The 15938-nt window shown below is 43.6% G+C and overlaps 1 protein-coding gene across 11 annotated transcripts in view; it reads left to right on the forward strand.

Annotated features, from left to right (window-relative positions):
• Nucleotides 1-15938, forward strand: part of Ldb2 (LIM domain binding 2) — a 355063-nt gene that overhangs the window by 126349 nt on the left and 212776 nt on the right. For all 11 annotated transcript variants that reach the window (XM_038312663.1, XM_038312681.1, XM_038312672.1 and 8 more), the window contains exon 2: nucleotides 12634-12736. In XM_038312663.1, coding sequence (XP_038168591.1) covers nucleotides 12634-12736 — 103 coding nt within the window. The remainder of the gene's footprint in view (nucleotides 1-12633; nucleotides 12737-15938) is intronic.

Consider the following 15938-nt stretch of genomic DNA (forward strand, 5'->3'; position numbering starts at 1 on the left):
GATGAAATAAAAACCACCACCCACATTATCCAGGCTGGAGTTATAGAATGATAGGGGATTGAAATAAATATACTGAGATTTCTAGGGATCCATTAGACCGAGATCCTTGGAAAGATGTGTTGGAGGCATTGGGCTCAGAAAAAGAAAAGAATCACATCTCAGTATGTTCACCATGGCAACTCAAGTGTTGGCAGCCACTCACTGAAGAGGTTAAGGAAGAGGGAGGCAAGATTAGAGCAGAGCTCTAGTCGGGAGGGTCTGCCTGTGGTCTTGGCTAGTCAGAGGCCCATGTATAGTTAGGAAGAAGATCAGCAGGAAGCTGGACCCACAGTCCTCTCTAGTCCAGGGAAGAGCTGGGGATGTGATAGACTAGGGTGTAAGACAGGGCATTCAGCGAAAGGGCTTGAAAGGAGGATGTAAAGGAGACACTGAATGTTACTGATGTGCTGAGTCTCTTCTTTGTCAGTTTCCCTTGTTTCCTTTCCCTAAGAAACATATCTGGGCTTTCTTTTCTAATGACATCCTAAGCATGGCTCTCTAACATTTAATGCAGATCCTAGGAATGATTTCTGTCCCTTGATCTGGTGCATTTGGGTGGGGAAGACAAAAAAGCTGTTGCATCTTGCAAGTCTTCCCCAATATGGTCTCCTTTTCTTTGTACTTATGTCGGAGGAGAACATGCTGCCCGTGTTTCTCTGGAGAGTTCTTTCCAGATACACAAGTGACTACCGCACTTCAGGACTCTGGCACTCAGGACCTCTTCTCCAGCGGGGTGGGATGCCATGTGCTCCTGGAAGAATTGTCACCCAGGAGTCCTGTGCACCTGGAGTCACACGTCACTGCATCATTTGCAGGGCAGATTCACATAGGGGCTCCTGTGAACAATTTTTGATAAGCTAAATTGCATCTCTCCCTCCATGCTTGAGTATAAAATAAGAAAATGAATTACACAGGAAGAGCCCAGAAAGTCCCTGTACTGGCTGGTTTTCTGTGTCAGCTTGACACAAGCTAGAGACATCAGTGAGGAAGGAGCCTCAATTGAGGAAACGCCTCCATGAGATCCAGCTGTATGTCATTTTCTCAATTCGTGATCAGTGGAGGACGGTCCAGCCCATGGTGGGTGGTGCTTTCCCTGGGCAGGTGATGCCAGGTTCTACAAGAAGGTGAGTTAAACAAGCCATGGGAAGCAAGCCAATAAGTAGTACCCCTCCATGATCTCTGCATCAACTCCTGCCTCCAAGATCCTGATCTCTTCCTGCTCTTCCTGTCCTGACTTCCTTCCATGGTAAAGAGCAATGTGGAAGTGTAATCTGAATAAACCCTGTCCTCCCCAACTTGCTTTATGGTCATGGTGTTTTGTTACCGCAACAGAAACCCTAAGACAGTCCCGCATGTTGTCACTTACTTAGCCGGGGACCTTGAGACTTTTTTCTTTATTTTTTTTCTAATTAAGATATAATTATATACTGCCGGGTGGTGGTGGCACACACCTTTAATCCCAGCACTTGGGAGGCAGAGGCAGGCGGATCTCTGTGAGTTCAAGACCAGCTTGGTCGACAAGAGCAAGCTCCAGGACAGGCTCTAAAGCTGCAGAGAAACCCTGTCTCAAAGAACCAAAAAAAAGATATAATTATATACTTTCCTTTCTCCCCCTTCCTCCCTCTAATTCCTCTCATTTATCAAACCCTTGCTCCATTTCAAAACGATGATTTCTTTTTCTGTTATTTTTATATGCAGACAAAGACAGACAGACAGACAGACACACACACACACACACACACACACACACACACACACTTTGCTTGCCCTGTTCATTTACTGTTACTTGTATTTATATTTTAGGACTGAACCCTTGGCTTTAGATAACTAATTAGGGGCTTATTCTTGGGAAAGTCTATTTCTCTAGTCTTAGCATTTCTTAGTTGCCAGCATTTCTTTGTCTATTGATGAGGCCCTTGTGATTTCTCTTTACCATTTTAGCAAGTCCATTGGTATTGTCCTCGTGCTGTTTAGGCAACTATATTGTTGAGGTATCTTAGGGAGATGCTTTCTAACCCTTTCTAGGAGACACAATCCCATAGCATATTTCCTGGCCCTCTGGCTCGTGGTTTTGTGTGTGTGTGTGTGTGTGTGTGTGTGTGTGTGTGTGTTAGGTGCAGGAGTTGTGTTGTAGATGTATCCATTGGAGCTGGGCTCTCCACAATTACTTATCTTTGCATTTGACTAGCTGTGGTTTCTTGTAATGGTTTCCATCTGTTGCAAAGAGAAGGTTCTTGAAGGGGTGAGAGCTATACTTATCTGTGTGTGTAGGGATAAATATTTTAATTGCAGTTAGGTATTGTGCTAGCTTACTAGAGTGACCGTAATAGGTTCTCCTCTAAGATCCATGCCCTCACTAACCTCCAGTAATTTGCCAAGTTTCTGGCAAATTTTTCTTCCTTTTGGGTGTGCCTAGTTCCAACTAGGGAGTTGTTAATTATTGACAAGATGTGAGTCCCCCTGTTGCTCCTTAGGGTTAGCGTGCCCTGCCATGCTGCTGTCATTACAGGTTGTAGGCATCACTTATCACATAGGGTAGGTCTATTGTTGGCTTCCTCCGTTGGACATTTGCAGAGCATCTTTCCATACCGTGAAAGCTAGTCCCCGGCAGGGAGGTTTTCAGGTCAGATAGAGCTTGGTTCCTCGAGAGCTTGTGTATGACATTCACAGTGCCAGCAATGGAGACTTACCTTCAACCTCTGAGAGGCCACCAAGGGCAACAGCATAGCCTAGACTGCTTTGGGAATCTCTGGAACTGCCCTTACTATTTACTTGAAAGGGGTTTCTTTTTTTTTGTTGTTGTTTTTGTTTTTTTTTTTTTTTTTTGGTTTTTTTTTTTTTTTGTTTTGTTTTTTTTTTTGTTTTTCGAGACAGAGTTTCTCTGTGGCTTTGGAGCCTGTCCTGGAACTAGCTCTGTAGACCAGGCTGGTCTCGAACTCACAGAGATCCGCCTGCCTCTGCCTCCCGAGTGCTGGGATTAAAGGCGTGCGCCACCATCGCCCAGCTTGAAAGGGGTTTCTTATGCCTGGTATTGGGGTTTTTGTTAGTCGATATGCTTCTTAGGGGCTGGGTCCATTTCTAAATATCCTGGAGATGAAAGTTTTTCCATGAAATTGTGATAATAAAGATACCAACCAAAGAGGGACACTGTGAGGCCTGGAATGCCACATGGAATGAACAGAAGCAACTGAGTTATTGTTGATTACCAATCTGCCACATGTCCTTTCTGTTTCTAAAGCACACTAGAGGCAAGTAGAAATGGTAAGAAATTGACAGGAACTCAAATGTAGACAGAAAAAAATTCTTACTTGCTTCTAACTGTAATAAGTCTGGTAGCAAAGAGCTCAGTTTTGGAGAATAAACACACACACACATACACACACATACACAAACACGCACACTACTGTTTTTGATGATCCAATGGAACATTTGTTATTAGAATATTCTTAATTAATTGTGATTTAGTAAAACAAAGCTGGAGAAAGAAATACATGATTTTCTCAGGTATTTTCAGGGGAAAAGACACAGATCCGTCTTTTGTTGGAGATGTATGTGTTTCAGAGACAGGGATCTCTGGTTTTACTCTACCTCTCTCCCACAGAAGCATCTACTTGCACTGAGTTGAATATAGATAGCAACCCCTTTCTCCCAGGAAAGCCTTGAACTGTGAGTGAAACTCTACAATTCTCTATCGACAGGGACGGTTCACTGTCATGGCAACATGCAGTTTTAGAATGTCTGCTAAGCTGATAGCAAGCGTTTACCAGCAAGCAAAATACAGTTTAGCTGAGAATGAATGAAATCAGAGTTGATAATTTGAGAAGAAAAACAAACTGTGGAAGGTTTTGTTTCCCATAAAATATCACAAAGACAAAAAGAAAACAAAGAATGGAAGGAAGAGGAGAAAAAAAGAAGAGGAGAAGAGCCTTCAAATTTCTGCTTGTATCTATGACGTGCTTCTGCGGTTAGGAGCTAGCAAGGGAAAATGGCCTAACATCTCTAATTTTGTTTCTGTGTCTCCACAAACTCTGTGGGGGCCATGGAAATCCTTGCTTTGGGTTGCCTGTTCCAGATCAGGAAGTACCCCACATTCAGGACATACAGTATTAACTGGATGTTTAAGCGAATGAGGCTGTTTGGGGGATGTTTGGATCAAGGTATGTTACCATATAGCGATGAGTTCAAATATAGGCACAGGATTACCCTATCTTTGAGTTCTTTCTTTGAAGCCAGTAGCTGTGCAACTGCGCACCAGTGTGGAACTTCTGGATCTTGGTTTCCTCATCTGGGAAATGGGCTCAGTAAGGAGACTTGGTGTAAGGGTCTGCTCTGAGGCTTAAGAAGCTGTGTTGGGGGAGAGCTCAAACAGTGGCTGACAGAGTTAATTGCTGACCGCTACTATTAACATGTTCTGAATAAACACAATTTATTTTAAAATCCCCAAATTTGGAGGAAAGCTGGCCAGAGATTAAGATAGCAGAACGATTTGCCCAGCATGGCGATTCCTAACCTATAATCCCAATGGCTTGGGAGTCTGATGCAGAAAGGGTACTACAACCTTGAGGCCAAGTTGGGCTACCTAGGAGCTTCAGCCACACAGCGAGACACTGCCCTAAAAAATAAATCCAAAGCTAAAAGGGAAAGATAAAGACTTGCAGTCCAGGAGAATAGATCTCATGTACCTCCTGAAGGTCATGAAAAGACAGGAGGCAATTTCGGGGGAGCTTTCTGTCCCCAAGCTCAGCGTAAGAAGAAGACCATCAAAGACATTTAGAAATGCAAGTGTAACCCCGTTGGCTGTCTTCAGTTTTTCTGCGAGGTTAGCTGACTTGTGTAAATGCAAGTGACTGAAATGAAGGTAAGATTAGCATAGTGCTGCCAATGTATATATGCACAGGACAGGGTGTCATGAGCTATTCTTCCAGTCCAGAGCACAGGATACTAAAGCCAGTCAACACCCTGCTCACCCCCCGCTTTCCCACCCCTTCACAGCACTCTTTACTTCGACCTGTTTTAGTTTAATTAAACCACGCACACATTTTTTAAGGAGTAGACGCTTTAAGTGTGTTTCGTTCTTTGGAGGGGGTATATGCGTACCACGTGATGAGTGGTTGCCATGGTAATTTCTCATTATTGTTGAATTGAAAAATAATTACTCTGGCAAAAATCCCCCGTAACCTGTCAGTGCCTAAGTTAAAGATGCCGGGGGGCATCCCCAGTACCAGGATCATGTTTTTGGTGGAGAGGGACAGAGTGGGGATGGGAGAAAATCTGGGATGGGAGCAAATGTGTCTGTGGATGTTTTAAAAAATATATATAATTAAGGACCTTTTCTGCTGTTTGGCAGGAGTATGCCTCCCGTACCGATGTATGACTTGGCTGCCGGTGGGACTTGGGCTCACCTGTGAGTGAGACAAAAGGAATAAGGATTTTAATCCCTGAAATGCATATGGGGATTATTTAGGATAGATGCGCTTCGATGGTATTTTTACCTAATTAAAATATATGAGGATTGTCAGCAACAGAGCCCTTGCCAGTGTTCAGCCCTAGCTAACTTTGTTTATTTACCTGGAAGTTGCTGTTTGCCATTGTAGTTTGTAGAGTTGGGGAAGGGATCTGGTTTTTCCCTGCTGCTATCCACCAGCAGCCTGGATGGGAAATACAGGTCCCCCAAACAGAAGCCCTGTGACAGGTGCCCAGCTAGATCTGCATGTGTGTTGGGGTGCTGGAAGCTCAGGGCTCCTCGTCTCTGGTCACTGCACAGGACCTGGAAGAATCTGTGATTTCTTTCCTATGACAGTGTCAAGGAGCATCTCCCTTTTGGGTAACAGAGCTCCTAACACACCCTTTTTCTCTGAAACGACAAACTTTTCTTATGTTATCATTCATTCTTCAGTTCCACTAGTGCCTCTTCTTCTTACACACACAGGCAGAGATGCTCCTCCTCCTGGCAGAGCCAGCCTCCGCTTTGTAATTCCGTGGCTCTTGCTATTGATCCCACTTGGAAACCCATCACTTAAAGCTACTCTTTGTCTCATCTCTACCTGTGTATTTATCCATCAGGCGAGAAAACTTTAATAAAGAAGTCCAAGGTCTTCCTAATCAAAGGACCAAAGAATAGCCCAGCATGTTCTCTACACTCAGGCCACCTCAGGTATCTGTCCCCGAGAAATTCCCACACACCTTCAGAAAGGGATGTGATGGAGGTTCTCCCTGCAGCATTGCCAGTCGGGATGGCAAGACATTTGGCATCATTAGTAGAGAAATGTTTTAATAATGTTGAATACGTTCATTTTATGCATTAGTGTGTGGCTCATATAAAGAAAAAAAAGGGCCGCCAGGCTATAAAGTCTCCAGACGGTTGAAGACTGGGCATGTAGCTCAGTGACAGCACTGGACAAAGCATGCGCAAAATCCCAGGTACAATCACCAGCGGAGCAAAATAAACCAAGAAAACAATGAAAGTTATGGCACTAACAAGATGGCTCATCAGATAAAAGCTCTGCTGCCGAGCCTGATGACCTGAGCTCAGTCCCTGAATCCTACGTCGTGGAAGGAGAGAACTGACTCCCACAGGCCGTACTCCGCCATCAACACCTGGGATATGGCAGCAGGAGTGATCCCTTTCCCTCACACAGGGCACACAATAATTAAATTTAATCAATAATAAAAAAAGAGAATAAAGCTTCATGTTTAAAGAAGAATAATGTATTTCAGCATTTAAATAAAACTTTGGAAACAATAGGATTGCATGTAAATGTGATCAAGTGTGCACTTAAATTAGAGTTGGGCTTGCAAGAGTCATATGATCATTAGGAGACAATTGCTTCCAGGGAGAGGAGAGAAATATACTGTATGATATGGAGATCCTGGGCGTTTATTTCTTATTTATTTTTTAAAGTCACTAAAAAACGGAACTAAGTTATTATTTGAATAGTGTCACTGCTGGATAATGGGCCTCAGAGTCCCACCACCCTCTATGCTGCACTCTGTCCTTTGAAGTAAAAAGAGGCTGGCTCATTTAAATATGGTCAGTAATGTGTTCACGTGCTGCAAAGAATCCTTCCTGAACGCTAACTTCAGAACGGCAGTGCCGATGAGAGCCAGGTTTGGAAGCTTCTACCTCAGTGCAAACTTCCAGTCTGCATGTCTGTGGTCCTGACTGGTAGCAGAGAGGAAAGGGTAGCCATGTGGCTCAAAACCTTGACACAAACATTGCCTCCATCTCTCTGCTTCTGCACTCAGAATCCTCAGACTCCTACAGTACTCCAGGAAGAAACTCCTTAGCTGTGGTCAGGATCTGTCTGTCCTCCTGATTCCCTCTTGGTCACTCATTTCTAAGGAAGGAATCTGGCCACAGATGAAGAAGGTAGCAATGCCCAGTGGCCCTCCTTTGCCACAGCCAGGACTGCGCATGTACATGCTGCAAGTCAGCAGTAGTTTTCTGTGTTTGTCAATGGGGCTAAGTGGGCAAGCTTCCCCAGTCCAGGGGACAGCAGAGGAGAAGATCTGGTGCTTGCCTGATCTCCCAGATCACAACAACAACACCATAACACATGACTCCTGATGTAACCTCGTGGCTAAGAGCCAAGTTTCTACCAGTTTGGATTCTTAGATATTCTGCAGAGCATTCTAATGTGCTTCCGCAGTTGTCTCTGGGCTGTAGTTAGTCATTTTTAGGAAGGCCTAGCCTCTTTCTTACATAGATTTATTCTACAAGATTGCCACCTCATCCCAGAAGCTGTAGCAGGCAGCAGAGGAGGAGGTTGGTAACGAGAAACCATGTGTGCATGTGCGCACGTGTGTGTGTGTGTGTGTGTGTGTGTGTGTGTGTGGTCAAAAGAGACCCAAACCTGTAAAAAGCTAGAGGAAGGAACATCTTTATGAGAAACATCATTGAGTGCATGACAGCTGCCTGCTAGCTCCAACTCCTGTGATCTGTTTCAAGGTGGAAAAGAAAAATCACCATTTCAGCAAAATTTGGATAGAATTAGACAGAGTGTATATAAACTTTCTAACCACTGTCTTGTTGTTTAGTTTCACTGAATAGCTTCCAGTTTTTGGAATTCAGATTCCTTTTTTACAAGTGATGTAAGCGTCAAATGAAATCACAATGAAGACTCAGAACAGAACGTATCAAGCATTCACTGCGTGCAGCTTTCTTCTCAGTCCTCACAGAGCACCAGGGTTAGTAGTCCCTTACCAAAGCAACAAACATGCAAAGGAGTCAGTTGCCTTGGCGTAGGTCATTAAGCCATTAAGAGACAGATTTTATATATTCAAGTTAGGGTAACTTGGAGGTTAAGGACATAAATTCCCATAAGGTTGTGAGCTCCACTTGTTGAAGGCAATTAGGGCAGTTATGGATACAAGGTGGTTTATTGCATGTAAAACACTTAGAAATACTGGGTTATTGGTCTTGCTCTTAACCCACAGGTCTAGATGTGTGGGCTTTCCACAGGCAGCTTCCTTTACATGCAGCTGAGATGGGACTGTTTAATGTTCAATAGTTAATATTATTTTTTTGTTTTTGTCTCAGGATCTTTTCCTTCCCTACATTAACATTTGTTCCCTTATAATTAAAGATTAATCTAAAAGTTTTGTACATTTGTGCTTTTCTAACTTAAAATATGGCCCAGAAAATTTTAATTTAAAAATGATTGTTATTATAAGTGTGTGAGTGCATGAGGGAGCAAGTGCATGTGCGTGTGTGCATGTGTGAATGCGTGGGGGTACATGTGTGTGCACATGCATGCATGTGTGTACATGTGTGTGTGCATATGCATGCATGTGTGTGTGTGTGTGTGTGAGAGAGAGAGAGAGAGAGAGAGAGAGAGAGAGACGTGCCTGACTGAAACAGGAGTGATCATGCTCTGGCATACGTGGGAAAGGAGTCAGTTCTCCCCTTCCACTGTGGGTTCCCGGATTGAATGTAGGTTGTCAGAACTCCATGTCAATCACCTTTACCCACTTGGCCATCTTGTTGGCTGTAATCATAGCAAAGAGTTGTTATGACTATTGAAAATCAGCCAAGAAACAATAAATCGACAATCAGCAAGGCTCTCTAGATGGCTTTGTCTAGGAATTTTCCCAAGTTGGATTAAGATAAGGTACGGGTACAATAAGAAGCTTTATTAACTCAGCCAGCAAAAAAAGGCCAGTCTTGTATGTGCTTGGCAATCTGCACTCAAAGTCCATCTTCATTGGTGGGGTGTTCTTTGAAGATGTGTAGCTATACCAGTTGCTCCATGCAACTGCCACGGCCTTGCTCTTTGCAAACCTGTTCTTCTGCAGTCAGTTGGGATGAGGTGACATCTCTTCTTGGGTCACATGCCTGCTGTAACTTCTGCTCACTCTCATGGAAGCTTTTTTGAGAAAATGTAAGGCTATGCACAAACAGTCCTCAAGCTTATTCCAGCCCGAGCGTATCCTTTTTCTCCCAACAATCTCGTGTCAGCCTGGGCTCCTTCTTAGATTTGTCTCGTACTGATCCTTTCTGCAGTGGATGTCTCAGAGACCAAGAGTGAGATTGTAGGAGGATGGGTGTGGAGACCCGATCCAGTATATGGACGCCCAGCTAATGAGCAAGGCAAAAAGGTGGTTTTCTAGTTTCCACTCGGGTCTTGAGGTTATTTGCAGTTTTCAAAGAAGTAGTTTAACCATCTGGGTTCTAATAGCTAGGAAGCCTCCGACATAGGCATGTCCAAAGATGTTCTTGTCCACAGGAGGAAATTCCACCAGTGACATAGTATCTAGCAAACCTGGGCATGAGTTCTGGCAGCAAATCAGTACTACAAAGCAGAGATCTTGAGAAACAAGTGGGCCTGAAACAGAGTGGTCCTGCTGTTTCTCCCTCTCTCTTCCTAGTACCTCATTTCCCCCATCCCTAAGGAGGACAGCTAGGGAGGCGTGGCAAAGGGCTGCACCAGAGCAGAGAGAATAGAAAGCCAGATATCCCATGTTCTAAGTCCCCTTAATACCTTTTGATGAGTGAGGTTACCTGGTAAGTTACATTTCCCACTGAAGGTTTAGTTTCTGTTGTTATAAAGCTCAGAAAAAAGTACAAGTAGCTACATTTATTCATGGAATCATTTCTGTTGAGAATACCATGCACCTGACACCATTCTGAGGTCTGGAGGACACAAGACAGAATCAAAGCTCCGGGTGGCAAGAAGCTGATCTGTGTGTTGAGGAGCAAAGCAGAAGTAAAGAAAAACAAGAGATTTGTGGATTCCACTGAAAAAACACATAAAAAGCAGAATCGCTTTTGGTGGGTGTTGAATGCTATTAAGGGGTGATTTCCTTAAATTTTTATTTATTTATTTATTTATTTATTTATTTATTTATTTTCTTATTTATTTATTTATTTATTTATTTATTTTAAAGATTTATTTATTTAGTATACAACATTCTGCCTCGATGTATGCCCGCACGCCAGAGGAAGGCACCAGATCTCAGTACAGATGGTTGTGAGCCACCATGTGGTTGCTGGGAATTGAACTCAGGACCTCTGGAAGAGCAGCCAGTGCTCTTAACCTCTGAGCCATCTCTCCAGCCCTTCTTACTTATTTATTTATTGGTTATTTAAAGTCAGATAAACTACTGAGTTCAGCATTCCAAATGCGGTTTATTTTCCAAACTGATTTCTCCACTTCCAAACTCATGAGCTTTTCTAAATGCTCTAGAAACTTCCACAGTTTATATCTTGAATTATGGGGGTCTCAGAAACAGTCAAGGATGTCTTTACGTTGCTCATTTGATGCTCAGATAGTGGACTATGAGAACAGAAATCATTCCTTACTCGGATGCATATTCTATGGTACTGAACATAGCAAATTAGTAATATAATATTTTAGAAAGAAGACCAGGGTGGGAGTGATTTTGTATTTACTGTTGTGTTTTCTGAAGGAAGGCATCGGCCTTAATGTGGCTATTGAGTGGAATTCAGAGAAAGGAGACAGAGAAATTCATTTGTCTGAACTTCTTCCGTTCTGCAGGAGAGGGCGACATCAATCTCCCCAGGCTTTTTAATTGTTCTTGGAAGGAATGAAGGCTCATTCCTGAGGCCTTCCAGTGATGACAACTTAAAGTTGTCATAAGCAGGCAGCTTAATGGTCAGCAGGGCAGTTGCAGAGTTTCTGCCAGGGCTCCAGCCTTGGAGGACCCTCCTGATGCCCCACTCATCTGACAGGCAGCTGGAAGCCATCTTCCCTCCAGTCTGGCACCAAAGCAGACAGTCTCTGGAGAAAACATTTGCTTAAGAATTTGGGGGTAAATTGAATGCTAACCTGGACTCACCTCAACCTCTGCTGTGGGTCCCTTCATCTCTTGGGAATGAGCAATTTGAATGTCCCTCAGCTACATACATCCTTCCTAAAGGGTTTTCTAGATGAACAAGGGGATCACTCAAGAAAAGACAGACTGATGTGGAGATCCTGCATTCCTAGATTTTTCTATTCTTCACAATTATTTTAATAACAAGAGAGTTATTCCCTTAAAAAAAAACTTTAGGGGCTGGAGAAATGGCTCAGCGGTTAAGAGCACTGACTGCTCTTCCAGAGGACCCGGGTTCAATTCCGAGCACCCACATGGAAGCTCACAACTGTCTGAAAATCCAGTTCCAGGAGATCTGACACCTTCATACCAATACAAATAAAGATAAATAAGTCATAGAAAATTAAAAATAAACTTTACCAGGTGTGGTGGTGCATGCCTTTGCGCCTTTAATTCCAACATTCAGGAGGCAGAGGTAGGTGAATCTCTGTGAGTCTGAGGCCAACCTGGTATATAGAATGTCTGGACCCCCCCCCCCCCCACACACACACTAAAATTCTTCAAGAAAATCCACAGGCATAAGACAGTTGCTTCTGCATTGGTGTGTGTGTGTGTGTGTGTGTGTGTGTATGTGTGTGTGTGTATGTGTGTGTGTGTGTGTGTGTGTGTGTGTGAGAGAGAGAGAGACTGATGCAATGACTGTCTGTTACAACGATGTCACTTTATAAAAAGTAAACTGTGAAAGTCCTTGTTTGATCAAATCATTAAAACAGAAAAATGACAATTGTTGGCCTGGTTGTGATATTGGGTTTTCTATAGATAAAAATGGACTCAAGACAGCAGACAACAAAAAGGAAACACCCCCCAAAAGTTCTAAAGCTACAATTTTGAATGTACTCATATCAAATAACCACCCCTTCATAAATAAATACACAGCAATTGCATTTCAAAGCACTTAAAAAAATCTCTCCAAATATGTCCTCAAGAGTTAATTTTAGTTGTTTGATTTGCTGTATATGTCTTCAAGAGTTACTTTTAGTTGTCTGATTTGGTGTTAGTTTGTCTAGTGAACTGGAATCTGATCCACATTTGAAGCAATTCATTTGAAAAGTGACCACACACTACCCATCCCCCCTCAGAACCCTCAACCCCCCCCCCCCCCCCGCATGTGCTAAGATGTACATGTAGAGAGCCACAGTTGTTGTTGGTGGTGGTTTGTTTCATTGGTTATCCCCAGCCCCTTTTATCCTGCCCTCTTTGCGGTATTTGAAGCTTTTTGCCTTTGCTTGTTAAGTAAATGACCAACCTGTCTCTTTGCAGGACAGTGACAACCTCTGGTGGGATGCCTTTGCCACTGAATTTTTCGAAGATGATGCCACATTAACTCTTTCATTTTGTTTGGAAGACGGACCAAAGCGATACAGTAAGGAAAAAGTTTATTTTCTTAATATCTCCTTATTTTTGTGACTGTACGGGAACCACGGGGGTCTGAGGACGACACCCTGATCAGACAGCTTGACAATAACACCTCTGCCCCGACAATGTGCCTGCTTCTCTGCAAAGCACTGCTACTGAGTAGCAGCCCAATTCACCGCTGTGACATTTTCATCTGAGGCTTAGACTGTTTGGTCATTTGCTGGTGTAGAGAGTGAGACAGAGATCCACCAAATTGCCCAGTAAGTGGGCAGCAGAAGGATAAGGGTTTGGCATGTGTCCTATCTGCAACTCCCTTTTATCCCTTAGGGTTCATGCTTCTGCTTGTGAGTTTCCTTTAAAAAAAAAAAAAAATCCCTCACCATCACAGGACCAGCCCCATCCTCTAATTCCTGCTTATCTGCGATCTTAAGTATTTATTTGACAAGTGTTATCTTTTCTCGAGCACAGGGGAAGCCACAGCTGCTTTGAACATACAGTTTGGGATTAGTGTTGACAGAATTATAGTTCCTTGTCTTTCTGGCGAGTGATAACTCTGTAAAGATCCCAAAATTACAGCCGGTGGCACCTTGGGTAACAGCTGATCTGTCCTGATTAGGTTCAGCCAACTTGTCAGTCATCAGGTTTGCTGGTTGTACTATCAGACTAGGAGCCGTAGATACATCAACACAAAAGCGATTAATATCCACTCAGATCAGAGAGAGATGTGCTTTCAGAATCAGCCTTACTCACAGGAAAGGACCTGTCAGGGGGAAAGTGGTCTCATGTCACAAACCCAGATGACGATGACGATGATGACGATGATGATGATGATGATGATGATGATGATGGGATTTACACAGCATGAAGCAGTCTGTTCAGAACAATTGACAGGTGATAGGCTCGTGATAAACATGGTTCAGAATACTGATACTGGCTGAATAAGTTCAAAAGTCACTAGGGAACAATGCATCTTCGTTTTTAATATATGGATGCTTTGGAGAATCTAGTACTATCTGGATCTATTGTGTGATAACGTATCATGCTAACATATACGTGTAGTGACTTTGTGGGTCAGCAAAGGGGAGTCTTCCATCAAGGGTTTGTTATCCCATGGTAACTTGTTCTAGGGGTTTCTATTTAGGATGTTTGGTGTTGTGGACTCATTTTAGTGAGAGGATTGGTATGCCAGCCAATGGTCAAAGTGTTTGATGACAGCACTGGTCTTCCCACTTCATAGCACTGCTGCCTGTCCCCCTGTGAGTGCCCCAAGCCACCACAGGCCCTAGAGCATTGCTGCAGACGCTGTGGGAAACTGAATGAGCTCAGCCGAGCAGCAGCTCTTCCTTCTCCTGCTGCCCAGTCAATGGTGACTGATTTCTACCCAAGCAGGCACCGCCCTCTGAGCTGACCTGTTTATTCATTCAGTTATTTGTTTGTTTTCTGAGGTAGAGCTCAGATAATTTCAAGTTATCACTATTTTACGTTCCTGGACATTGCCAGAATCCTTAAGGGCCCGCTCAGAGAATTAACTAGAATTGTAGTGTTAAGCCTGCACCGATGAAACAGATTCTTGCTCTTCCCTCTGTGGACCCTGTTCCCAGACATCACACCAGGTGAGGCAAAATCTGTGCTCCTGAAAAGTCTGTGTCCATGCACAGGAGGAAATGCTTGACTGTGAACCATCATTGCCCAGGTTTCTTTGTTTCTCTGAGCCAAAATATTTCCCGAGTGGAGAAGAGAAACAAGGATGATTGACGGGCTGGAGCCGAGTCTCATCAGCAGACTCGCTGACAGCCTGGTGATGTACGCACCCGGCTGATGTGCGGAGCGGTGACAGCTGATTGACAGCCCAGGACTGGGATACAGAGAAGATGAAACTTGCCTAGAACATCTGACATGCTGTTTATGTGGTGCTCCCGAGCACTGCCGTCTTAGCCCCTTGTGGATGCAGGCACGATATGCCAGACTGGGAAGATGGCTGTCTGTCTCTGAGCTCAAAGCTGAGGTTTTTTCCCTTCGATGACTGGCAGAGAACAGAATTCTTTGCATTTCTGATAGGAAAATAAGACTTACCTCATAGATTTTTTTTATTTGTAGGAAAATTTCCCCAATTATCCATGCTAAGCAGTAAGAAATATCTCTAGGTGATTTATAATCTTTCCTAGAATAGCTTATTCTCATCCTCATCTGTGTCACTAGAGGACCCTAGCAGTTATGAATATCCTATCCATGAGCTATCCCAGGCCCCGAATGTGTGTCTACTTATTTACATTTTGTCTGCTCCCTCTATTCTAATACTAACTCCAGGTGGATGTTTTGCTGAGAGCTGAGTTCTCAGATTGCGGCAAGAATGCGCATGCTGTAGTCGGTGTGTAGTAATATTTTGAGTGAGTGAACAAGTGAATAGACATTTAGGGAAATGTTTAGCTCATCAAGTGGAATGGGTGACCATTCCACTCTGGATCCAGCTCTTTTGACTTTTCAGTGCCGGGTGAACTTGATCCTTAGCCAGTGCTCTGCTGTCGTTTTCAAATGCTCTAGGATGTACTGGGATCCACTCTAATAGAAAAGAAAAACCCGGCAGTATAACAACTCTGGCAAGTGATTGTGCTTTGGATGGCACAGTTTTGTTTTGTGACATCATCGCACAGACTCTAGGCTGGCTTTGCACTCCCTCGGAAGTTGTGGGTGACTGCATCTGTCTCCTGGGTTCTGGGATTCCATGTCTGTACTACCAAATCTATCTCATGTGGTGCTGAAGATCAAATCTGAGGCTTCAGACACTTTCCCACCTAAGCTCCATCCTCTATCCCATCCCCAAGAATCCTTTCGATTTTGTGAAGAAAGATTACATGGAAATCCATCTTGGAAGGGGTGGGGTGTTGGTGAGATGAGCGGGTAACAAGGTGAGAGGTGGCGGGTAAAAGGGTAAGGGAGGGCGGCAGCATTTCTGAGCTTCTGTCTGCTAATTACAAAGTCACTTGGCCAGTCCACTATCTATTTTCTCCTCTGTCTCTCTGTCTCTGTCTCTCATACACGCACACTCATCCTGTCCCTACATTGTCCCATAATTAATGGAAAAGAAATGACTTCATCAATATGCTAATTTTTGATAACAGATATAAGGATCACAAATAATTATAATGCTTTTACTCAAGATAGGGACTTGCCAAGTGTGTAGACCTTGGTGCTGAGGCTCCCTCAGTAGG

This window comes from Arvicola amphibius, chromosome 1, assembly GCF_903992535.2.
Source record: "Arvicola amphibius chromosome 1, mArvAmp1.2, whole genome shotgun sequence".
Taxonomy (NCBI): Eukaryota; Metazoa; Chordata; class Mammalia; order Rodentia; family Cricetidae; genus Arvicola; species Arvicola amphibius.